The sequence below is a fragment of the Lethenteron reissneri genome, chromosome 36 (genome assembly GCF_015708825.2).
Source record: "Lethenteron reissneri isolate LAM-NWPU_2019-01 chromosome 36, ASM1570882v1, whole genome shotgun sequence".
NCBI lineage: Eukaryota > Metazoa > Chordata > Hyperoartia > Petromyzontiformes > Petromyzontidae > Lethenteron > Lethenteron reissneri.
In genome coordinates, this window is record NC_083814.1 from 3,176,849 (window position 1) to 3,202,849 (window position 26,001).

Below are 26,001 nucleotides of genomic sequence, written 5' to 3' on the forward strand. Positions count from 1 at the left end.
TGGCGCACGTTACAATGGCGCACGTTACAATGGTGCGCGTTCCGTGTTCTGCCAAAAGTGTTCTCGCGTGGAAGGGCCGCGTTGTAGCCAAATCGTGTCGTGTGAACGCGCGTTCAGCGAAGAGTGACCGCACTACGCTGTAGCGCTTTTGGAGAGTCGGGGAGTGCCGACTGCAGAATGAGTTCAGTATCAATAGCAGGCCTCCACCAACATCATCATCAACAGCAGCCAGCCTTATTAATCTCGCCGTCACCATCAATGTCGCAGCAACATCTCAACACCTTTGGTAATAACGAAGAGTTTTGGATGAAACAAATGAGGATGTCTGTTGGAGGTAGGCAATTGAAAAAAGGGGCCGTCCATAAATGACGTCACGCACCTAGAGGGAGGGGGGGTCAGACATTTGTGACGATGTGTGACGAGGGGGGGGGGGGGTTTGAGAAATGTGACGTCACATCAAAACGCGCAACTTTAAATAAATATAGACAACACGTTCTACTTAATTAAATAGACGCTTTAATAAATGTTTTCTCCTACAACATCAGAGTGCAGCGCCACATTAAATACGCACTACAACGACAATAGTTTAAAGCTATTTGAAGCATGTTTCATTTGGGGGGGGGGGTAGAGCTTTGTGACGTCATATTTGACGGGGGGGGTCTGACTTTTTGTGACGCCGTGTGACGAAGGGGGGGGGGTAAAAATCGTCTAAAATCGCGTGACGTCATTTATGGACGGCCCCTTTAAGCTGCGGCGTGGCGAGACGCGTGCCCGCAAATTGCACCGGCAGACACGGCGAGCAGCTGCATGAGTTGCGTGAACATGCCAATAATGGAGCCCATCGGCACAATGATTGCATAATGCGTGTGAGGAGGGGTGGCTGGAGGCGGTTCGCCAGTGGAACGCGATCAGAGGCGATGTGAAGCACGCGGACTGCGCGTGCCGCACGAGAGAGCGAATGGGGAGCGCGAGGGAGTGGCAGAGGGGATTTGTCGGTGGTGGGGATGAGGGGTCCGATTGAATGGGTGCTGATGTGCGGTGAGGTTTCGATGTGGGAGAGATGGGGGGGGGGGCTGGGTTTACAGGGGGAGTGGCTAGCGGGCAAGGGGAGGAGGAGGTGGAGACTCGTGCACATGAATGCCCTGGTGGTCCTGGGGGGTGGGGGTTTCGTGTGGAGTGGGGGGGGGGAGAGTGCGGGGCCGTGTCTCCCTATAAAGGCCCCCACCGTCTGCCGAGCGGCGAACGCTGCGCGTGGGTAGGATTCTGCTGGAGCCCGAGAATAGTGGAAGTTGCGGTGCGCGTGCGCTCGTGCGCCGTGTCGGCCTTCATCGGTGCTGCTACTCGCTAGCGGCACTCACCCCAACAGTCTGTTGAGGCTGTACGTGGAGGCGGGGGAGAGGAGGAATCCGTTGTCTTCGTAGTGTGCGCCCGTGTCGGACCCACGCAGTTTTTTTTTCAGCGAACGCCTTCAAATGATGCCGGTCGAGGGGGCGCAAGCATTGGGTGAATGAGTGCAGGAGCCGTGCTTCTTTTTCTGAAACTCACAGCGGGACAGCTGTCAAAGTTTGTTTTTGTTCTCTCACTCCGATGGCCTCTTTAACAATTGGGGATCTTTGCGTCTGACCAAGGCAGGTTACCCGCACGGAAAAGCCAAGGGCGCGAAGTTTCGTGATTATTGCTTCTTGTTTTACATTTGCCGTACGAATCGTGCGTTTGTGTCAATTGCGGATGCCGCGTTGTCATTCAGCCGAGAGATCACTCGCGTTGTCTTCACCATTGCTGGAAGATTTGATAACATTGAATAGCGGACAATAAATGCGCTTGCAATTAAACAGGGGCCGTGCGTGAAATGTGCCGAGTTCTATTTTAGTTGCCGTTGAGACGCAAGAGTACGACGAGCCGCGTGGGAGGCGTTTCCCTAACGCACAGAAATATTATAGTTGTTGCTATTTTTAGGCGGCGGAATTTGGCCGGAGGATACTCGGTCTGACAGGGCTGGAGAGGCATTTGCTTCCAGGAAACAATGAAATGCGAGGATTAAAAAAAAAAACATTCGGAAGCATTCGAGGTCCATGTTGAGAGCATCTCTTGATGAAGCACTGACAGAAAGCGAACCGGTGCAATGGGATGATATCAAATAGGTTGGTATTACAAAGGTTGAAAGAGTAACTTTCAATGGAGAGCTGGATGTAATTGAATTCGTAAACATTTCAGTTGCTAAATATTGCGGAGAGCGGGGTGGGGGGGGGGGGATCCACCATGATCGTGTTAAGAAGACGCAATTGTGGAACCCCTGTCAGAAAATAAATTTCAAAACGAATCACCCGGAGGAGATCGTTCGTTGACAACGCAAGACGGCTTCGAGACAAATTTAAAGCAGGCCTCGGCAAGACCACGGCGACCCGGCGCGGAGGGACACGGACCCCTCTGATCGGCCACACACACAGCGGCAACCACTCTCCTACTCGCCAGGCACTCCGGTCCTGAGTAAACTCCACCAGGCCTCGGCATCGGACTAGATAGTTGTCCTTCCCCAGCGCCTCCGATTATCAGGGTTGGCCACGTGCGGTGCGAAAGAAGTTCAACGCGCGTGCATCAGCCGGTCGGAGCCGTCAACTGCTGAATCGGCCACCGTCGGCCCATCGGCCCGGACCGGGAGATCGGCTCGGACCGTGCGGACTGCGCAAAAACCTTGCGGTAGGGGTGTGTGGAGGCACGAGCGTCGGAAGCGTTTCAACAAAGCCTCGGAGAGGGACGGCTAGAAGATGCAGGTGTCCATCGCGTGCACGGAGCACGCCATGAAGGGCCGGGGCGCCGGCGGGTCCTCGGGCGGCGATGAGCGGCGCCAGACGTCGCAGAACAGCCCGGGCCCCGGCCTGGGGAACGGCGCGCGCACAAAGTTCCGCGCCATCGCGATGGTGGCGCGCAGCGTGACGTCCGCCTTCCCCGTTGGCACGGGGGGTGGCGGCGGGGGTCACGGCGCCGGGCCGCCCCGGGAGTGGACGGGGAAGCACAGCAGCATGAAGTACAGGTCGGTGCAACGTGGCGCGCTCCGAACGGCTTGGCCGGCTCGCTGGCCCGGCTGAGATCCTGGGCTCGAATGCAGGGCCGGGCTACCGCGTCTTCGTCGTCTTCTCGTTCGTGCGGCCGCTTCGTGTTGACGCAGAGCGGCGGCTACGATTTGACGTGCAGGTGGTTTGAGGCAGACAACCGCGTCGGGAAGTGGCGGAGGAGTGTCGCTTGCCCGTGATTTAAAGGGCATTTTCAAAAGTGTAGCGATTCGATGGTTTTGACACACTGGGTAGGCTCGCTCGCTCTCTGGCTGGATGTTTGGTTGCTTCGTTTGCCGAGCTGGCTACCAGCTCGTTTGGCTGGCTGGCAGCAAGGGATTTGATGTAAAATTTGAGGCTGGGTGGCCTGCCCCCCACCTCTCTCTTTGTCATTTAAAACATTGTTAGGCTTAAAAAAAAATCACTCAAGGGGGGTTCTATGTGACCAGCCGCTGCCTTCATGAGGTGCCTTTAGCCAGTTACATAAAATTTCTGAAGTGAAATTTCCCCTTAATACCGACGTAACATCGGGAAGCTAAGAGAGATTATCTTATCACTGAAGATATTTCATGCACTGATTTTTAGCTAGGGCCTGGCCACGTGAAGTTGTGTTTTTGTTTGCGAGCAGCTTATGAAGTTACTTATGTTCCTGTGTGCAGCGCCCCTTAATTTGTCATTGAGAGTGAAGGGAAGTTGGTGCTCATCAGTCCAGCAGCCTATGAGGGCTCTCCCAGGCAGCTAGGAGAGCCTGCGACCATTTTCATAAACCACTTTAGATAGAATATGTACCATAATTATTCTGATTCGGATATGAATTTGAGGGATTTTTGCGTCCAGTTTGTTGTCCTTCCTCCAGCACCTTCGATCAGCACGACGTTTTGCCACGTAAGGTGCGACATGAAGCCTAAAGTACATAGTCACATCTCATGATGTTTTATGTGACTGACCAACGGCCGTTCGAAGCTGCACCGGCAACGATTTGTGGTGCTGACTCTGCAAGGGACCCCGCGAGCGAGCGAGCGAGCGTGACGTGCGCGCCCCGGCTGTACACTTGTCGCGTCGCGCCACGGTGGCGAGGAGACGTTCACGACCTCGCCTGCTCTGCAAGGAGGTCGTGGGTGTGATCCCGACCCTGACGATTCCTGTATATTTGGAGTTTGCGTGTCTCTCTCTCTCTACCGTGGTCGCGTGGATTTTTATCTCCGGGTCCGTCGGTTTTCTTCTCCGCATTTAGAATCAACGCCACGCGTTCATAGTATTTGGCTGCTATAGATTTCCACGTGATAAGCCACTTCGTTGAGCTATCATTTATGGCCAGGATCGCATCTGAAAAAGAGATTTAGAGCTCGGTGGGATCTTACCTGGTAAAATAAAATTAAAAGTTTTGTTTTTAAATCGTTTTTAGTTGAGGCTTTTGATGAGAGCAGCTGACTTCCCATCCAAGCGAAATTGAGCTTCTTCACAATTACTCTCTCTCTCTTGTATGGCGTTTGAAAAGCAACTGACGAAATATAACTACGTACACATGTATGTATGTTGAACTTCTTCCGTTACCAACCGTGGTAATCGGAGGTGCGGGGGAAAGGACAACAAACGAGACACAAAAAATCAGTTCTAAAGAAATTCGCTTTCAATCGAGATGATTTCAAAGTGCGTAGCTCCAGAGCGTTCCAGACGGCTGCAGAAAGCGCGTCTGAAAGCGCCGCGCGATGCGGTGAAAGATGCCATCGGGCATTGGTGACGAGGTGTGATCAGGCACTGCGCGTGCGACACAAATAAAGTTGTCAAGTTCGTTTGTTCAGCGGTTGAGAAGTGATTATTTTGGAAGGGGTTTTGTAGCGGTCGTGTGAAAGGCAACACTTTTTGTGCGATTTCTCATGGAGCTATCGAATACAAATTAAAATTAAAAAGCATAGAGGCGTTTTAAACAAGTGAATCTGGCGGTGACGCACGTGCCCCCACGTAACCGTCCTCTCCGGCGCCATGTGCCAGTGACAGCCACTTTGGCGGTGTGTGTCACTCGCGCTGCAAATATTTCATTGAAATCCTATTTTACTGCCGCTCGGTGGTGTTGCGTGCAAGCAGGGAAAACGCGTCGATACGCACGGAATCGGCGAGGGCGCCGTGCTGGTGTTCGCGTAGGAAGTGGTCCCTTGGGATCACGGGACCATGGGGTGAGACGTAGGAGACTGCGCGGTTTCACTCACAGTTGTATATGGTCATCGTTGCCGAGTGAAAACGGAAACCATTTAGTGACGAGGGTGAACGCAGAGCTGTCCGGGAGACGGGTGGCCCGTGCGGTCGTCACTTATTAATGTAGGTTTAAGAAGCTCCGCAGAATGAATACTGTATTCAGTTGCAACCTCTATCATAACGTTGTATTGTTTGTTGTTGTTGTTGTGACGTTTGGACCTGCCCCAACTGGACATCTGTGAAAAAGAGCTTCATAGCTCATCGGACTTCTCCTGCAGTATAAACACAAATTCTGATTCTGGTCGAGACCAACGATGGAGTTGCAACCAAAGGAGAGAAACGCGCACGACAGGGAACGTGCGCCGTGGAGATGGAGCGATTAAATCAGCTTGTGCCCAGGTGCTCGTGGAGCGTTGCAACTGCTTGTGAAGGCCTTGACGCAGCAGTGGATAGTTCATAGCTGGTGATGATGATGAAACAATTTCATGTCATTAAATAATAAACAATGGGCCAATTCGAACTAAGCTTAATGGACATAAAATGTCACATTCATTGTATTTTCACCATGATTTTGTTTTGCAGAAATAAGCACTCTTTGAATAATAAATAACATTTATTGGACGGATGAAAGGTTTTCCAACTCCATAAGTGATGTATTTAAATGCATCTAGGACACTGTGAATAACGAAGTATACTATATAAATAATTACGTACCTTCTATTTGAAAAGCAAGACAACGTCTCGGTCTTATATAAAAAAAAATGAGTAATGTAATATATCTTGGACGGAGATAAATGGAGACCAAGATCGCTGACGTCTTCGAGAGAGGGCACGGCACACGAAGAGGTTCGACAATAGAAGCGGTTGGTGATGTCACTCCTCATCGTTGCTGATCTGGCAATTTATTAGTGGTTGTTAGTCCAAATATTCTTACAACATTCCCAGAGACAGGAAACCCCATTGCTTGGCCATGGTACGGAATGACAGCGTCTTTCCGACAGCCCTGTTCCTCACCTGAGGACGGCTGCTTGCGTTGTGGCCGAAACGTCGTGAGAATAGTATTTTATTATGTTTGATTTTTATTATTTTATTATTTCCCTTTTATCTGACTTTACCGAAAGAACCAAGAAGATGAATCCCTGCAGTCACGAAAGCTTTAAATCAAAAGTGTATGAAGCTCTTGAGTGGCTCAGTGGCTCAATGCTTGGATAAATTGGACAAACACGTCCAATATGCCAACGCCGTGAAGACCCTGGGTTTTTTCAAGTTGAAAGAATATGGGGTGTAATTCTGAAGGTTATTGTCCATATTTTGTCTTACAAAATTCTGTCTTACAAAATATGGCTTATCTTCTTCTCTTTTCTATCAACTCGATCAAATAAGTAAAATGCACCATTTACAACCATCGCTGCACGTCCGGCACCGTTATCAAAAGATGTGGACAGATTGATTCTATTCTCATTACAGTGCAAATTGGTTGACATAATGTGCCCAAGTCGAAAAGCTTTTGCGCGCATCCACACGGTGCGCGGAACGTGCGTGCGGAAACCGTGGTGCTGTCCCCCACGTGCTGTACGCTCAATGGATAGGACCTGGACAGGAAAACACGGAACAAAACGCGGCGGGCCGTGTGCTGCTCCTTCTGCTCTGGTTCCCCCCTAAGCCTTGTTACTGATCAACGGCAAGAAGGGCACTGAGAGCAGAGAACGGGCAAGATTGCGATCGGCGACGGCAAACGGCGAGAATTGCGGTGACGTCGCGTGGTCTCTAATCTACTGCCTCATCCTGTCGTTCCAACGTTCACACTTCCCTGCATTGGCTTCCGGTTGCCGAACGATTGGAAGGTGGCACTCGTTACAGCCGAAGAGCTCGCCACAAATGAGCCACAATACCTCGCCGGTTTCGTCAAGGAGCATGCGCCGTCACGCGAACTGCGGTCATCCTCACAGCAACGGCTTTTGGATAAACATCGAACAAACACGGTGGTCACTGCATCGCGCGCTTTCAGATGCGCTTCTGTGGCCGTCTGGAATGCTCTTCCTTCTGATATTAGGAAGCTACTGGAGCTAAACACTTTGAAATCTATTTTGAAAAGTATTTCCATTGAACTGCTTTTTGTGTGTGTAGTTTGTTGTCCTTCCCCCGCACCTACGATTAGCACGGTTGGCTACATACGGTGCGAAAGAAGTTTCACAACAGACATACTTACTTCCCCTCTTTCCGCCGGGGGCCTCCAGAGCAGCGTTGACGACCGTGGTGACGAGGCCTCATCAGTGGACGTGGAATCGCTCGCTGTGGCCGTGGCAGACCCTCACAAAGGATCCGTCACACTCTTCACATTTAGTGGCACAAACATAGATTGCGAACATTGCTTAGGAAACATTTTAAGTTAAAAATAAAACCTCATTCGCTTAAACAAATGTTGCTGGAGAGCACTGGTTCAGAAGTCCCACAGGCTGATAGAACACCAATTTATTGAATCGTTTTTTGTAGTCTCTTTTTAGGGACACCACGGTGGCACATGTCGGCAACAGCGGGAACAGCAGGAATGGCGTGCGCCTGTGAATAGTTTATTTATTTGGCGCTGCGGTGGCTAGGAGATGTTAACTAAAAAATAGTAGATTTTTTAAATAGTTTAACTCAACTCTGTTGGACGTCCTGCGTCCATCTGCACAGCGTCTCCTACATCGAGCACCTCCTTGGCCCAGCTGACATCCTCATCCTTGCCGACGGATACCTGTCCGTGTGTTGAACTTCCTTCACAGTGTACGTGAGACAACCGTGTTGGTCGGAGGTGTGGGGGGGGGGGGAAGGACAACGATCATCTCTCGACTCGACCACTCGCCGCCGCCTTCACGATTGTAGAAGTCGACAATTTGTTCCGCGCCGATTCATCACGGCGACGCTCAGCTCGCTCGCGAGTTCGCTTTCGAGCGAGTTCTCGAATGTCGGCGATTAATTAATTTTGCTTCGAGGAGTCGAATTACACCTCCGCAGTGCGTTCGCCGAGCGAGCGACTGTGAGCTCAGATCGTTTCGGGAGACCGAGTGTTTCCACCCCGCAGCAAAGGCAACCCCAAGTGCAGGGTTCGTGAAGTGCCGGACTGGGTGCTGACTTGCTCACACGCTTCACTTTAATTGTACAAAACATCCGCCCCCCGATATGGGACGATGAGAGTCATTGGCAGTGAAGAGATTTCACGTTGTGTTCCAGTCATACGCCCAAAAGAATCTCCACGCCCAAATCAACAACGCGAAGGCTCTGTCCGTGACCCCGAGCTAGTGGTGGAAATTCTACATTTCCATGACAGGGTCAATTTGCTCCACGGGACAAACGCTGCTCTCTTAAATCTGACTGTCGGAGCGTATTAATAAAATTATAATCAGACAAATGTTCTCTTCCATGAAAATCATCATCACGAGCCGTGGACAATCTACTGCTGGATGAAGGTCTACCCAAGCAGGTGCCATCTCACATAAACTAAAAACTAAACTTTCTTCAACGGTTTTATTTATCACCAGGTAAGGCCCACTGAGCTATGCGGCTCTTTTTCAGGAGCGACCTGGCCACAAATGATAGCTCAACGAAGTGGCTTATCGCGTGGACATTTATAGCAGCCAAATACTCTAAACACACGTCGATTCTAGATGTGGAGGGAAAATCGAAGGACCCGTAGCAAAAGCCACGTGGCCGCGGGAGAACACGCAAACTCCAAATATACAGCAGGCGTCAGGGTCGGGATCAACCCACGACCTCCTGTATACCAGGCGAGGTAGTTAACATTTCGCCACTTGGTGCCCCTGAGTGAACGAGAGCTCAGAATCAGTTTCACACTCTTCTCTGCCATGCTCAAACTGGAGTGGACGACTCAGCCCTTTGATCGTCAGTGTACACAGTGTTTGTCCATCGTATAAACTGGTCCCTGCCAAGTGAATGTGGAGTGTTCACTCTTGCCCATGGCCACCAATGGGGATGAGTGCCACCTCCCGTGCTCGTTCAAGCATGGAGACCCGTCGACTTGTGTGTATGTTGAACTGTATATATGTTGAACTTCTTTCGCACCGTACGTAGCCAACTGCGCTAATCAGAGGTGCGGAGGGAAGGTCAACAAGCTGAATACAAAGAGCAATTTTTAAATAGTCTGAGTTTTCAATCACGATTTAAAAGCGCTCAAACTGACCACTGCATTGCGTGCGCTGTGCGGTTTGCGTGTCAGCGTGCGGCGTGCGCACAATGCCTCCCGAGTGGACAAATGAGATGAGGCATTGCTCGCAGTGAACTCCCGGCACAACGTGAGCCGTGAACGCACAAACACACACACAGACAGCCGAGCGGCAGCAGCGCATTGAGGACATCTTATATAACGCGCCATACTGCCGTGCTTCAAGAGTGCAGTTTCTCCCCCAGCGCGTTTATACGGACTCGCTTTGTATTCCCGAGACGGCAAGAGAGACGAGGCTCGATTGGTTCGGGCACGCGCTGAGAGGAGACAGAACGGCTGTGAAGGAGCGGAGGGAGACCGAGGGGGTAATGGAAGAACGAGGTGAAATGAGATACGAGGAGAGTAGATGTGATCAGAGAAGAGGCGCAGGATAAAAGCTCGTGGAGAAAGAGAATTCGAGCAGCCGAGCCCACACAATACTGGGATCGCAGGCGAGATGTTAACTCCCTCACCTGGTATGCAGGAGGTCGTGAGTTCGATCCTGACCATGACGCCTGTATATTTGGAGTTTGCGTGTCTCTCTCCCCGTGTTGGCGTGGATTTTTCTCGGGGTCCTCTCGTTTTCCCCTCCGCATTTAGAATAAACGTGCGTTCAGAGTATGTGGCTGTTGTACATTTGCACGTGATGATGATAAGCCACTTCTTTGGGCTATCATTTGTGGTCAGGTCGCTTCTGAAAAAGAGTTACATAGCTCAGTGGGGGCCTTACTTGGTAAAATAAAAAGTAGTTGAGTTTTATGTTAATGGGAGCTTTGTCCAAGAGCTGTGATTACCTGATGTCTCGTGAGCGCGCCGTGGCGAACAGTACACGCGTGGACTCCCTGGGCTGCCTCTCCGTCGTGGTTTTGCGTATATATATGTTCGGGGTCTCCGTCCGACGTTTCGCTCCACGCGCTCTGTGCGGGACACTTCTCCGGGAGCTGACCACGTGGGGTAGGACGCGGAAACGCACGGGAGGGCTTCACGCGCAGCGCTGAGCGCTTTGCATGGCTCAGTCTGACGACGGTACCCAAAGCATTCCACGCGCGTGACATCTACAAATGGGGCTCCTCCTCCGTTACGTTTCTATTCACCCAGATTCACACACTCAAGGGCTCATCGTTCAAGCAGATGTTTTGGAGATTTGCAATGCAGGCCCTCGCAGCGGCTGGAGTAACATTGCATTACTGGGTGGCTCAGCACTTTTACATGGCTTGATGGCGTGTCAGAGGAAGACGCTCGGACCGCTGACATTCTTTCCCACGTGTTTCTTTGGGCCGCACCGCGTGTTGCTTGGTCAGACGTCCGACGTTTTGGCCCGAGTGTGCGGTGGAGCTTCTTCAGTTTGAAGCGAAATGAGAGTGCAGCCCGAAGCCACGTGGGAGGGTGATGCAGAACGAACATGAACATTATGGGACGAACACCTACGCAGTCGCGCCTCTGAAATCCTTGGTTTTAGCGTCAAATTCATACATATACACACGTGTGTGTGTGTGTGGTCGACTTAGCCTCAAATGAGTACCTGATGTGGTGGAAAAAATCGCCACTGGGCAGACAAAGGCGGTCGGGAGTGGTGTTGGCCAGTGGCCACCCACCCCCTCGTGTGGCGTACCGACATTTACATGTGTTAATTAACGCGAATCCTTATCCTTAATCAATGCACCGACGACGATGCATCGTTACATTCCTGTCGCCGCGTGTAGCGGGCGCGACAGAACAACAACCTGGCGGCACCCTGCACCGGTTTGTGATGACGGCAGGTTCCAAAGCTAAGATACGGCAAGGCTTAGGACCGACATGAATTAGTTTCAGTGAACGCTGGAGTGCGACTGCATGAATAGCAGAGGATGATATACTGTCTATTGGTTATACATTTTTGGAAAGCCAGTTTGTCAAAGGGCGCATACGTTCATGTTCATGCGAATCTAAATAATTTATGCGGCTGCTCCTACGGTGGTGGATTGCCCCGAGTGGGAGGCAAAATCCTCACCCCCCCCCCCCGCCAAGTCTTCGCGTTATCTTGGCAGCCAAACACAGCTTTGTGGCCACCGTATATCTCCCATCGCCTTTCATTCACAACGCACGAGTCGGCATGACAAGAAAAATAAAAGGGGAACCTCGGAACGTGAAGTAACGGCGGGCTCCTGATTTGAGTAGCAATACTAAGTTGTGGATCTTTCCAAACTCTCTTCACACTAATGACTGCTTCATTTGCAATATTGGCAGAGAAGTCACACGAATAACAATGCCTGGCAGGGTGCTGCTGCTGCTGCGGTGTAAGGGCTCACGGCGCAATTGAAAGGTTGTTAAATTCAAATGCCGGTTGAGGGTCAACTCGGCCCATCATCCCTCCAGCGTTGTGTTGATAAAAAAAAAACATTATACTGTTACACACTTTAGTGCCAAGTCAACGTAAGTTTTCGTTTTTTTTTTCCGTGGACAAACTGGGCCCCAACCATGGGAATGTGAAATTCTGACCGCTGGCTCGAGGCCACCGTCAGAGGTGAGCGCCACGCAACAATAATACCAGCGGGAGGAGACGCTTCAATTCGTAGTGCGTTTCTCGTCTCTTGACACTTTGGGAAAACAATGTGAACGTTTTGGGAAAACGCAGAGCGGTGATTGCCAGCCGTGCGCAGTGACCAATCCGTGTTTGTTGCGTGGATGAAACAAAGATATTACAAAGCGTTACGCGCTTGCTCTACGGTACCATTCTATGCTTGCGTACGCCTTTTGGCGTCCTCTGGTCGAGCACCAATTGGGTCGAGGCTCAAAAGAAAGCCTCGACCCTTGGTGTGGACCAATCAGTTTCAAGGACAATGCATATATTATCATAGTGTGTTTTTGTTTGCATTTTGACTGCAAGTATTGTGGTTAATGCAGACGTGAATCCTTGTAAAAATGTTTCAGTTTTGTTGCCAGAAAAAGGGGAAAACCCCTATTATTATGGCAATATGTTGAGGTAAGCTACATGGCAGCGTCGCGCGGTCTGCTGCTAAGCACGACGAGAGGCTTCAGGAGAGAGTTTGTGCAACTTTGCTATTCCCTCTGTTGAAGGAGCTCAGGCTGCAGTTGTTTACTATTTGGTGCAGAGTTTTGGGCTGCACGGCCACAGCCGCACTCCTGTGACTTGTGTGTAAGTGTGCCCCCCTTTGTGTGTACAATGGGGGTGGGTGGAGTGGCGCTGCACCGGTTAGCACAATGACGCTGTAGACACGGTGGCCTGAGTTCGATTCCCAGCCACGGCTAACGTCAGTGGCGAGCGATATCTGATCCGCTACGAGCCCCCCCCACCTCTTCCCTCCTCCAATTCACCAATTCGCACTGACCAGTATGGTGAAATATGGTCAAATAACTCCAATTAGTTGTAAGTGTGCGGCTGATTTTTGTGTGTCAGTGTGTTGCCCTTCCCCCGCACCTCCCATTAGCACGGTTGGCTACGTACGGTGCGAAAAAAGTTCAAGAGGATGATCTTTTATTTTTATTTTACAGAGCGTCATTCATACAATTGCATCACAAATCGTCGTGCGATAATTTAGACAACTACCACAAGCAGGGAGGGAAGAGTCTCAAAAAAGCAACTTGTATGTTAACAAATGAATACAAGACCGAATGTGTTTCTAATGCTTCCCCGGTCGAACCCTCAGCTGCTCACAGCAGCCAAGAGCCATCAAACCCACAGAGCCACCCCCAGAATGCTCTCCCAGCTTGCTCACTCAAGCCAATATCCCTCTGCGTTGAGTGTGCGACCCCCCCCCCCCCCCATTTGCGTGGGGGTTTTCTCCGTGTTGCAACCTCGGCCAAACATCAAAGCAACTCAAATCCGGATCCATCTCTGAAGAAACTTTTACGACTCGGTGAGGCTTTTCGCGGTGGTGACCACATTTGCATTTCGAGAACGCCAGACACCCCATCGTGCCCGCCCCTTACATAGCGTCGCCTGTCAGGTGGTCCGTGATAATGTTGGGGATAACAAACGAATGCGCACCCGCACGCGCGTGCAGCGGTGGCCCCAGAGTGAGTGCGTCTAGCCGGGCTCAGAAGCTGCGGGGAGTTCACTGCCGCTTAGTGGCGCACCGCTGCTTGGCGAATGGGGGTTGTCGTTGATGTATTTGTTATTCTTCTTCTTGGTTCTTTCGGTAAAGTCACGTAGAATGGAAATAATAAAATAATAAAAATAAAACATAATAAAATAATTCTCACGACGTTTTGGCCACAACGCAAGCAGCCGTCCTCAGGTGGAGAACAGGTCTGTCGAGAAGACAGAGTCTGAATGACAAGCCGCAGGCTGGGAGCGACTATTTAAGCTGGGATGGAGGGGCGAAGAGCGCCTTGACAAAATACTTGTGAAATGCGTAGGAGGTTATTGTTATTATTGTTATTTGTTATTGTTGTTGCTGCTGCCTGTGAATAAGAGGAAGGGAGCATCTTGTTAAAGGCCCATTGCTGGGGTCGCACGCCCGCCATATCATATTGACGTCGTTAAACTTCAGCCTCCTCGTTGTGTTTGTGTAAAGCTGTCAAACCCCCGTGCACCAGACTCCGCAGCCCGCCACAGCGCTGGGCGATGCCAAGGGCAACGTAGCGGGGGTTGAAGACGCCGCTTTCTATCGCAGTGTCCCCTCCGGGGCCACGAGGCGCTGTTTTTTGTTATTGGGAAACACATTCTCGTGGAAAGTGCCCTAATGCAGTAGTCGGCCTGCCCCGGCAAACTCTCTCACCCGTGAACGGGCGTTACTTATGAGCGCTGCCCAACGCCCCGTGACCGCCCCGCTGTTGATGCACGCGCGTGAGCTGCGTTCTTCAACGGCAGAAGAATGGTGTTGCGTCGGAAGAACACGTGGAAGGAATCGTGACGGCGCTAACTTTAATATCGTCTCTAATAGAGTTTTTTTTTTAGATCGCAGAAATATAAATGTGTCGTTAAACCCGCCACCACCCAACACAGGCAAATAGCAATGTTTGCCACGTCAACAAAACATTCACAATTTCACACCTGATGACGATTGCTTGTGTTGCAGTCGAAACGTCGTGAGAATTTTTTTTGTTTTATATTTTTATTATTTTATTGTTTCCCTTCTATGTGACTTTACCGAAAGAACCAAGAATATGAATCCCTGCAGTCACGAAAGCTTTAAATCTAAATTAGTTACTAGTTCAGCACACCGGTGTGTTGGAGAGTAAACCCACTACATCTACAATTCGAATATGACGTTTCACCGGCAATTATTAGAACCAGCCTCATCAGGTGATCGCCAGAATTTTTACGTGGCAAACCTTACTAATTTGCTGTGTTGGGTAGTGGATGGTTGAACGACACATTTATATTTACACGATCTAACCCCAACAAAAAAAAAACCCTCAACAAAAAGAAAAACACTCTATTACGGATAACATTGTTCGCGAAAGCCTTCTACGACAACGTGTTAAACTTTAATATCGTACCTGAACATCCCTGACGTGGACCAGTCTCCCTCTCGTGTGGCCCTTCGCTGGCTGACACTCGCGTCCCTCTCACCCTCTCCGTTGCTGAACTCGTACGTCGCTGCCGACACGAGGGGGGGGGGCACCCTCTTGGTGCCCCAAGTGGCACACAATCTGTAGCCCAGCTCTGGGCGTGTGCGTGGAGGCGAGGGTTGGCGGATCGTAACAAACGCAATTTCCTATCGCGCTCACCACTGCGACCTGTACATTAACTCAAATCCGTCGCCCATGGATATCTGGGGAGACCATCACAGGGCTTCATCCTAAAGGTCCTCTTCAACAAATCCACGGCAAATTACCGAAAGAGGATCGCTTTGTTCCTCTAGCTCCCATAGTCTCAGAAGGACCGTCTGATTCCTAGTAAAAAAACTCCATTGTATTAATACTTTGTTTGGCAACAAGTCTTTCTGCGTTGCTGCTCCACGTTTCTGGGACATCTGCAGCTTGGTTCCCTCCCTTCACCCCCCTCTGTATGTCCCTATTAGACCCAAACCCAGGGTGTATTTGCACCTGTACCTAACTTTTTTGTTTGGCGCCTCTTAGCTCTCACAAGTTTGCACACTGTATTGTTATTTATCTACGTGTGCTGGTGTCACTGTTAGGTTAGAATGTAGAGCTGCTTTGCACCTGTACCTCACGTTTTCTGGGACCTCCTGAGCTCATTATATTTGCACTTTTTTATTCGTGTATCTTGTTCATGGCCGTTAACGACCTCGTTTGTCAGCTGTGCAATATAAATTACTCTGTACTCGGTGTTTGCTATGTTGATGTTTTTTTCCCGTTGTTGTTGTTGCTGTAGTCACCCAACACAGATCTCCTTTGTAAAATAGCCAAGTAACTGGCTCACCCGTGTAACAAATACACTTAAATCTAACTCTGATGGGGCTAGAGGTGCCAGACCCTGGCTCGCCAGGGGGATGCAGTAACAGCAAATTGAGGACGACACGCTGTTTCCGTCGGCACGAGATAGTGTTTCACCCTCGCATGCGCTGGTTTTTATCTGGGTTCACCGGCTTCCTCTCCACATGTAAACAGTCATTCATTGGCTGGTAACACCTTAACACACAGGGGACCGCAGAGCTTCGGAAAATGTGGTGCCGGCTCATCGCGTGGCTGCTGCCTCTCAGTCGTTCCCTCTCTCTCTCTTCGAGAGCGAGGAGTGAAAACCGTGCGGTGTGTTAGCGTTCAAAATTATGTTTGTATTTTTATGCCTATACTCCATGGCCAAACTCTCTTCCTCATCCCTTCCATTGGGCTCTGCAGGACGGTGTTATCAAGGTCCCTTTGGTCTTGGTACGCCTGACATAAAAAAAAAACAATAAAACTAAAACTATTTTTATTTTGCCAAGTAAGGCCCTCTGAGCTATTTCAGAAGCAACCTGGCCATACATGATAGCTCAACGAAGTCACTTATCATTTGGAATTTTATAGCAGCTAAATGCTCTACACGCATGATGTTGATTTTGAGTGTGGAGGGAAAACCAGAGGACCCAGAGAAAAATCCACACGACCACAGGGAGAACATGCAAACTCCAAATATAAAGCTGTTGGCTTCAAGATCGGAATCGATCCTACGAACTCCTGCATACCAGGCGAGGTAGTTAACATCTCGCCACCTTGGCGCCCCATACAACAAGCATTGACAGGGTCGGGACCGTAACCCACGACCTCCTGCATACAAGGCGAGGGGATTAACATCCTCGCCGTCGCCTGAGCGACCGGTACGGCGATCACCATCCTGGGGAGAAGTGAACAAATGGCCGCCCTGCGGAAACTACTGCCCCCTGCTACAGGAATGTGAATTTTAAGCGCCAGCTTCGGCCACCAACTGAGATGATTGCTGCTCCCTTTTCTCAGTGAGCAGATAGACACTGTGACTCGACTCACGCCAGCAATGGCAATTCTACATCGAAGCACTTAACGCCGACGCATATTGTTCAGTCACACTTGCCAGTGTTACCCGTAACGGAAAGGGACCCTAATGGTTTTCTGCCACGGCCTTTACTCATAGTCATCGCGTGGCTCTTAATTGGCCTCTCTCGTGAAACGATGATGAATGGTTGTCGCTTGAAATAGTGATGATTATTCGTCCCGCACACGGAAAGGGCAGGCTGATAAACAACTGACATTACTGCGACTGAACACGTTGCTGTAGATGCCACGTCTGCCTTAGGGATGGCACAGAGATCTTATACATGGGGACACAACGTGGGTATATTTGGTAAATGTGTATATGCGTAATTGATTATGGTAATTATACGTTTAGCCCATTCAATGAGCATTTACTTGTTATGCAAACTTATTAAAATTACACATTCTTTATTCATTTTCTGTGGGCTTACCTTCAGAACAATACAATACACACTGTACGCAGGAACGTATAGAATGCACTCTTTACGCATCAAGGGTTAACCATTCAACACTCCAAACCGTGCCCTTTCGCATACATAATAATAATAATAATACGTTTAAATCAAATCCTGCAGAGGCGTACACTTTCACTGAACGGTCAGGGAATCGAATGAGGGTATTTTTGGTCCGCATATATTTTTACTTTCTTTGCCTTGGCAAATATCCAGACGGTGGCGACGTGTCCTCGACTGCAACCCGATCGCGTGGCGCTCAGGGGGTCAGAGTTCAAATGCCGGTCTGGGGTTTGGCCTCGGCGCATCGTCCGTCGAGGATCGATCAAAATGTCGCGAGTAACCGATGGTTGTCCTGTGAATGGACTGCCGCCCCTGCCCATGGGAATGTGGACATTTTTATCACTGCGAAGATAAACACTGGCTTACGCTGCTCGGTCGACGTTTTGACTCATTGCCTCGGGCGCGAGCAGACGTGCGGCTAACGTAGTAAAGGAAAGTCCTCGTGATTTTTTTTTTATATGTAGCAATACAGCAACAGCCGACGTAAGGCTCCCCCGTTTAGCTCGTTTCGCAAATACGTCGTCACTTTATTATTAACACCGCAACCCGATTAGCGTCGCCTCAACCCACACACACTCACGTCGCCTCAACCCACACACACTCACGTCGCCTCAACCCACACACACTCACGTCACCTCTACCCACATACACTCACGTCGCCTCAACCCCACACACACTCACGTCGCCTCAACCCCACACACACTCACGTCGCCTCAACCCACACACACTCACGTCGCCTCAACCCACACACCCACGTCGCCTCAACCCACACACACTCACGTCGCCTCAACCCACACACACTCACGTCGCCTCAACCCACACACTCACGTCGCCTCAACCCACACACACTCACGTCGCCTCAACCCACACACACTCACGTCGCCTCAACCCACACACACTCACGTCGCCTCAACCCACACACACTCACGTCGCCTCAACCCACACACACTCACGTCGCCTCAACCCACACACACTCACGTCGCCTCAACCCACACACACCCACGTCGCCTCAACCCACACACCCACGTCGCCTCAACCCACACACACTCACGTCGCCTCAACCCACACACACTCACGTCGCCTCAACCCACACACTCACGTCGCCTCAACCCACACACACTCACGTCGCCTCAACCCACACACACTCACGTCGCCTCAACCCACACACACTCACGTCGCCTCAACCCACACACTCACGTCGCCTCAACCCACACACACCCACGTCGCCTCAACCCACACACCCACGTCGCCTCAACCCCACACACACTCACGTCGCCTCAACCCACACACACCCACGTCGCCTCAACCCACACACACTCACGTCGCCTCAACCCCACACACACTCACGTCGCCTCAACCCACACACACTCACGTCGCCTCAACCCACACACCCACGTCGCCTCAACCCCACACACACTCACGTCGCCTCAACCCCACACACACTCACGTCGCCTCAACCCACACACACTCACGTCGCCTCAACCCACACACACTCACGTCGCCCCAACCCACACACCCTCACGTCGCCCCAACCCACACACACTCACGTCGCCTCAACCCACACACCCACGTCGCCTCAACCCCACACACACTCACGTCGCCTCAACCCCACACACACTCACGTCGCCTCAACCCACACACACCCACGTCGCCTCAACCCCACACACACTCACGTCGCCTCAACCCCACACACACTCACGTCGCCTCAACCCACACACACCCACGTCGCCTCAACCCACACACACCCACGTCGCCTCTACCCACACACACCCACGTCGCCTCAACCCACACACACTCACCTCGCCCCAACCCACACACACCCACGTCGCCTCAACCCACACACACTCACCTCGCCCCAACCCACAAACACTCACGTCGCCTCAACCCACACACACTCACGTCGCCTCAACCCACACACACCCACGTCGCCTCTACCCACACACACCCACGTCGCCTCAACCCACACACACTCACCTCGCCCCAACCCACACACACCCACGTCGCCTCAACCCACACACACTCACCTCGCCCCAACCCACACACACTCACGTCGCCTCTCAGCCTCTGCATCCACCACCCGCTGCCCTGTGAATCGCTTTGATTGACGTCGTTTCGATATTCGTCGGCGCACCTTTCAGGAACGCATCCCCGACGTAAACGGGGTGTTCCTGCACGTTATTGATTTACAGAGTTAGAGGTCAAAGTGCAGCCATGAAATGTCTTGCCCGCGCCAATGATCCCTGCACTAGAGGGAGCTCTGTCGAGGTGTTTTTGGCCTCCTCTTCCACGCTGGCCCATATTTGCTGTATGTAAGAGGTGGAAGTACCCACACTGTGCCCACCACACACGACCCGTGGTGTCTCTCAAGGCCGTAGCCATGGAGTCAACATTGGGGGGAGACCAAATCTTCCAGGGGGTCTGGGGGTCCCCCCCTCCAGAAAAAATTCTACATTTGAAAACTAATTTCCTGCCTAAAATATTAAAAAATCACGAACACATGGGATGGACTTTTATTGAATTTTTTACAGTAATGTCAAATAGTGTTTTGTATTACATTTCTGTTTTTCTTTTTTACCTTTTCTTGTTTCATTGTATGTAATGGCAGAGATTAGGGATTAATAAAGTACAACCATAACCACAACCATATAAACAGAAATCTATTTTATAGCAATATATTGGGGGAGACATTTTAAGCATATTTGAATATTGGAGGGTATGTGTTTCCCCTAATTTCTATTATAATTACGGCCTTGGTGTATCTATTTATACTACTGTGTGGGCAGAGGGGGGGGGGGGATTTATGAAACTTGCACCGTTGGTTCAGCTGCCACGCCGGGAGATCGAACTGGCGACCTTTAAATTTCAAGTCCAGCATGGTAACCTTGACACCACGGCAACATCCCTTATTTTTCATGTAAAGTTGTACACATGACCCTGGCAAATATTGCCTTTCTCTTGAGAATACACCTTGACATGTAACGTCCACTTTACTACTGGCAGCGAACTTAGACAAAGCCCTTCAGAAAATTGCAGGAAAAGGTGGAATCTCATCTAATGAACCCTGTACGTCTCCCACCTCATTGGCACGCATGCTAGCCACTGGCTTGTACTTTCAGCCAAACCGCTCTGCTTCTCTGCTGTGCCTGATGCTCGAGAGGAGGATGTCCCTATGTGGAGGCTTCCCAGGCTGGGTGGGAGTCACTTTTCGCGTAAGACTCCACACTCGCTCCCACTGTGAATAATGACGCCACTCTCTGATCGTGCCGACACCGTCGGTGGCATTTCGAATGCGCCTTTATAAATTGCGTGCTCAAGTGTCTCGTTGAATCACAGCACTGCCCTTTCAATTGATTTTCTTTTTAATTAGTCATTGTAATCACCAGCCCTGATTCGTCCACTGCTGGTTGAAGGTCTCCCCAACTACAACAACAACAACCGTCGTTCACCACTAAGTGGTGGTGCCGTCACCACGGCGCTTGCGCCAGGCTATGTGCACTTCGAGGCCACGTGAAGTGTGAAGTGTCAAACGCCCGCTGGCAGTAGGGTCACGGGACAGAACTGGGTGCCATGGGTTGAAGGCCTCCGCCCACCGTTGCCATCCGAAGCGGTCTCGCGATGCCACACGGTACATCTCGCTCCCGCACACGAGACGATCTCGTCTGGCTCCTATCCGCAGTGGTCATCCTCTTGGGCAGGGCTTGGTAATCGGCGGCTCTTTGCGGACAGAAGTTGTTATAATTTTTTAAAAACTTAAATCTTATTTAAATCTTATTTAATGAAAAGAAAATGTATTAAATAAAGGCAGGGGAATGGGTCACTATGGAATGTCTTGGTGACAACAAAATGTGCAACAGTCAAATTGTTATTGTTAAAGAATAACTAAGGGTCGGGGGGGGGGAAACAAAATAAACGCAGTTTATTCCATAACCTATTTTGTTTATTTAAGTCAGAATGTCTTTGTCATTTGCTGTATACCAGTTGCCATGCTTGTGTGCACGTGACTCTGCGTGTGATGCGGCTTTAAAACACTTTTTTTTTTATCAAAGACAAATACAAATAAAATGTCTCTTCTTTGAAAGGTTGCCTACTCCTGCTCTTGGGCGTGTTCTGTCCTTCTGACTGCCATTCCGTCACCAGTCTCGTCCACAGGCCGTCGTCTCATCTGGCGATGTGTCCTGCCAGAGCCAATTTACTTTCCTGAATAGATAGCAAGCTCTTTATCGCAAAAACCTCATTACACACCGGGCCAAACATTAATCAACGTCAGCATTTACATGGAGCCGAGCATAACTTTGTGTAAGCAATTTTCAAACGTCCAAACAGAGACGTAACAAAGACGTTGCAGTTTTTTACAACAAAGTCATTAATTGAAGAAAGTATTTTTTATTATCAGCAAAATGCTATGAATGTTCAATTCAAAACATCACAGAGCCTTGCTACATTTCTAACATGCTCCTTTTTAAAAATTTATAGTTCAAAGGGTATTTTGCAATTCCATGACATGTAGCGATGTAACGCGTCCCGAATGTACGTTATTATGGTTCTATGTTTAACTTTGTCTCATGAGATGTTTTGAATAGCGTTCATTACTTGTGATGTTTATACGTGTCCACCCGGCTGGCGGTGATGTGGTTAGAGTTCTTCACAAAAAAGCAAAAGATTTTGAGTTCAAGTCTCGGTTGGGGAGTGACTTCAAGGATCAATGAAGTGATCACTACTTTGTGCAAAACAAATCGAATCGAATCGTTAGTACATATGGTATCCGCGTAATTTTTATAATGCAAGGCTATCACAACGGCGCTATGTTTCAGAGTCGTTTACAGTCTGAGATCTGCGAGTTAAATTGTAAGTTTGGGAAAATGTTGACCGTGTCACCGGCACATAATGGCCGATTCCTTTTCGAATAACATCGCGCAATCTTCGACATTCACGATGAAGCGGACAGCGAGTATTCATGGCTAATACGCCTTCCGTATTAACCGGGGCAGCCGTGGGTCACAAACTGCGAATCTCCACGAGACGCAGCAAACACGCCACTGCAGGGACACGACAAAGATAAAGACAAACATCTCTCATATAGCCTTAACAGACCATTGGGGCAAGTGCTGTTAGCGAGCATTTATGAAGGCCGACACGGCACACGAGTGGGTGGGTGGCCAGTACCACACCGGGCCGCCTTTGTCTCCCCAGTGGTGATGTTTATTCACCACTGCATGTACTCATTTTAGAATCAGTCAACCTTGGGTAGTCCCAGGACCGTTTCAGATGATGACCGCTGGTGTTGGCCGTGATAAGGAATCGGACTCTGGTCACCGGGTTCGTAACAGAGCGCGCTAACCACTGCACTACCGCTTCCCACGGCTGACACGGAGCTCCGCATACACACGCCACATGTCACACGCAACGTGTTCACACGCAACGTGTTCCTGTGTGTGTGCGTGCGTCTGCAGAAACCTGGGGCGATCGGGTCTCCGTGTGTCCTGCCTCGGACTGGGTGAGTGATGGGTAGCATTTCCATCTAAAGTCGGCGTGTATGATGTGCTTTGTGATATTTATGCTTGTGATTATGAGCGCTCAAACATAACATTGACCTTCCGAGGCTGTCAATGCCATAATTTGCTTGCGTACATGAAACGGCAAGAGGCAGATGTCTTGTGGTGCTAAAAAAAACAAAATGGGAAAAAATTAATAGCATTTTTTCAGCGGATAAATCGGTGGGATTCCCACACTATACAGTAAAAAAACACTTTTACATGAAGAGAATCTCTTTGCCTCGGATTAATTTAATTAAAAAGTAACAATGGCACACCGGGGCACATTGCCCTGGGACGCATTGAGGTTTAATTAACGAGAGGTGCAGAGTTCCAGATGCGTTTCGCGGATAGCTAAACTCGCGGATAGCAAGTTCGTGAATAACGAGGGAATGCTGCGTACAGAAATACCTCGGTTTATGCCCTCCCGATCTACGTATTTTCTCTGTCACGTACTTGGCTTATTGTTACCATTGTACCGTGGTAACCTCCCCGTAAGGTACTCGACATTTACGAACTTTACTGCTGAGACCCAACATTGTTTAGAGGTCGACCATAAATGACGTCACGCGATTTTTGACGATTTTTGACCCCCCCCCCCCTAGTCACACGGCGTCACAAAAAGTCAGACCCCCCCTCAAATATGACGTCACAAAGCTCTGCCCGCCCCCCCTCCCCACAAAAATAAAACATGCTTCAAATCGCTTTATTGTCATTGTAGTGTGTATTTAATGTGGCGCTGCACTCTGATGTTGTAGGAGAAAACATTTATTTAAAAAGTATATTTAATTAAGTAGAACGTATTGTCTATATTTATTTAAAGTTGCGCATTTTGATGTGACGTCACATTTCTCCAACCCCCCCCCTCGTCACACATCGTCACAAATGTCTGACCCCCCCCCCCAGATGCGTGACGTCATTTATGAACGGCCCCACACTTGCTACTCTATTCATATTTCCCCCCACTTACCTATTTATGGCGATTAAAAACAATCTTCTTGGTTCTTTCGGTAAAGTCACGTAGAATTGAAATAACAAAATAATAAAAATAAAACATAATCAAATAATAATCACGACGTGACTTTACCGAAAGAACCAAGAAGATGAATCCCTGCAGTCACGAAAGCTTTAAATCGAAATCTAAAAACAATATTTACGTGATCAACAACGAATGATAATCATGCACATAATACAATACACAAGGTCATATATCTTAATATATTCATAATATGCATTTACTTTTCACACCGGTGGTTGTACAAGATAGATGCGCTATGGGTTACTGAGAATGCTCTGTTTAGGTTCTGCACCACAGTACGATTTACCATCCCATTTCGAGTAGTAGTACTAGTACTACTACTACTACTAATAGGTACTATACCACGTTTTGATCCACCATCCCATCTCTTTGCTTCGATTGAAGTATTTACTTTCTGGTTTTCAGGAACGCATCATGGACGTAAACGGGGGTATGCATGTACAATAAAAAGCTGTAAATATGCCCCTGTGTATTGATTTTGTTACTTATATTCTCCAAAACGAAGCCAATGATGATTGCGTGTTATCAGATATATCTCTAAATCTAATTGATTAAGTGTTCTCAATCATACAAGCTAATACAATTCTAAACTCCACACCGAATGATACAAGAATACACTTGTATGAACATACAGCCATGTGATACTCTAAACTAAACTATTTTTTATTTTATCAGGTGAGGCCCACTGAGCTATGTAGCTCTTTTTTAGAAGCGACCTCGGCCACAAATGATATCTCAATGAAGTCGCTTATCACGTGGACATTTACAGCAGTTAAAATACACTAAACGCGTGATGTTAATTCTAAACATGGAGGTTGAAAACCGGAGGACCCGGAGAAAAAAAATCCATGCAACCACAGGCAGAGAGATATGCAAACTCCAAATACACAGCAGGTGTCAGGGTCGGGATCGGGATCGAACCCACGACCTCCTTTGTACCAGAAGAGGGAGTTTACCTCTCGCCGCCGCGGCAACCTCGAGAACAAAGGCAGAATAATGATAATCACCGTGCTTACCGTATGAATGCCTCTGACTTAACCTTTGTGCTGCAGTGCTAACACGGCTAAATAATGTCGATTGTTAAACATGAAGGGAAGTGCTATTGTCTTGATGAGAAAACCAACGTTTGGGTACCACTTAATTGTATACATTTCAACCACTTCATCCCAATAACCTCACCAATTGAACCATTCCGAAATAAATGTGGGCACATCTGTCACAATGCTCGCTACGCACGCGTGCCTGTTACCCAGCACTGTGGAAGCAGCGAGGGTTGGTGGTTCGCACGAATGTTTCAAAACTCCTTTCCCGCGAGCGTCGAGAAGGGACCATGTACCCTGGCGTGCCAGAGCAGTGCAGACTCATCTCACCTGCCCCTTCTGTAATGGGATTGAGTGTTGCTCCATCGCACGAGAGGATTTTCTCCAGGTGCTCCGGTTTTCTTCCCACACGTACAAACACTCGTTAATGACCACATCTTAATAAACAGAGGATCGTAGAGCTTGGGAAATTATTTGTCTCCAGCTCATTGTATGGTTTGCTGTCTTTCCCGTCGAGCGTGAGCGAATACTGTGCAGCGGGCGACGCTTTTACAAGCTTTCAATGATCGTTGTCAGAGTCAATGTCTATTCATTACGTGTTTGTGCATTTCTTCGCAGGAACGTGGGTGACATTTGGAGGGCAGATCAGTGAAGAGGTGGGCAGGGACGCGAGGCTCCTCTTGTTCACAGGCTGAGTGGGCAGCCAATTGTCCCAATTAGCGTACCACGCTGACTTTCACATGTAGGAGGCTAACGAGACGATCTGCGTACCATTGCAATGCCACCGCCTGCCAGCCTCTCCGTTAAGGGCCTAGCAGGTGGTATCAGTTCTGATTAAACCGGGTACATTAGAATTCAATTAAGGAAATTGATTTGCTCTGTTATTGGCATTAATCTCAATTAGCCAATGCCAGTTCTCAGACGGGAGTCACTGCCTCCCCACATTCTGTTAAGGCCACTCCAGCCAGGGTTGCCAACTGTAGGTAGCTGTCCCAGTATTGTGAGATGTTATTATTCACCTTACATCATGAGACCTC

General features: G+C 49.4%; 1 protein-coding gene across 3 annotated transcripts in view; it reads left to right on the forward strand.

Moving 5' to 3' along the window:
* The window catches only part of KCNAB1 (potassium voltage-gated channel subfamily A regulatory beta subunit 1), a 95,040-nt gene that overhangs the window by 51,480 nt on the left and 17,559 nt on the right, over positions 1-26,001 (forward strand). For 2 of the 3 annotated variants that reach the window (XM_061565907.1, XM_061565909.1), the window contains exons 2-3: positions 22,805-22,848; positions 25,583-25,620. In XM_061565907.1, coding sequence (XP_061421891.1) covers positions 22,805-22,848; positions 25,583-25,620 — 82 coding nt within the window. Of the gene's footprint in view, positions 1-1,249; positions 3,032-22,804; positions 22,849-25,582; positions 25,621-26,001 lie in introns of those variants that run through there. The other variant, XM_061565908.1, reaches the window with a different exon arrangement.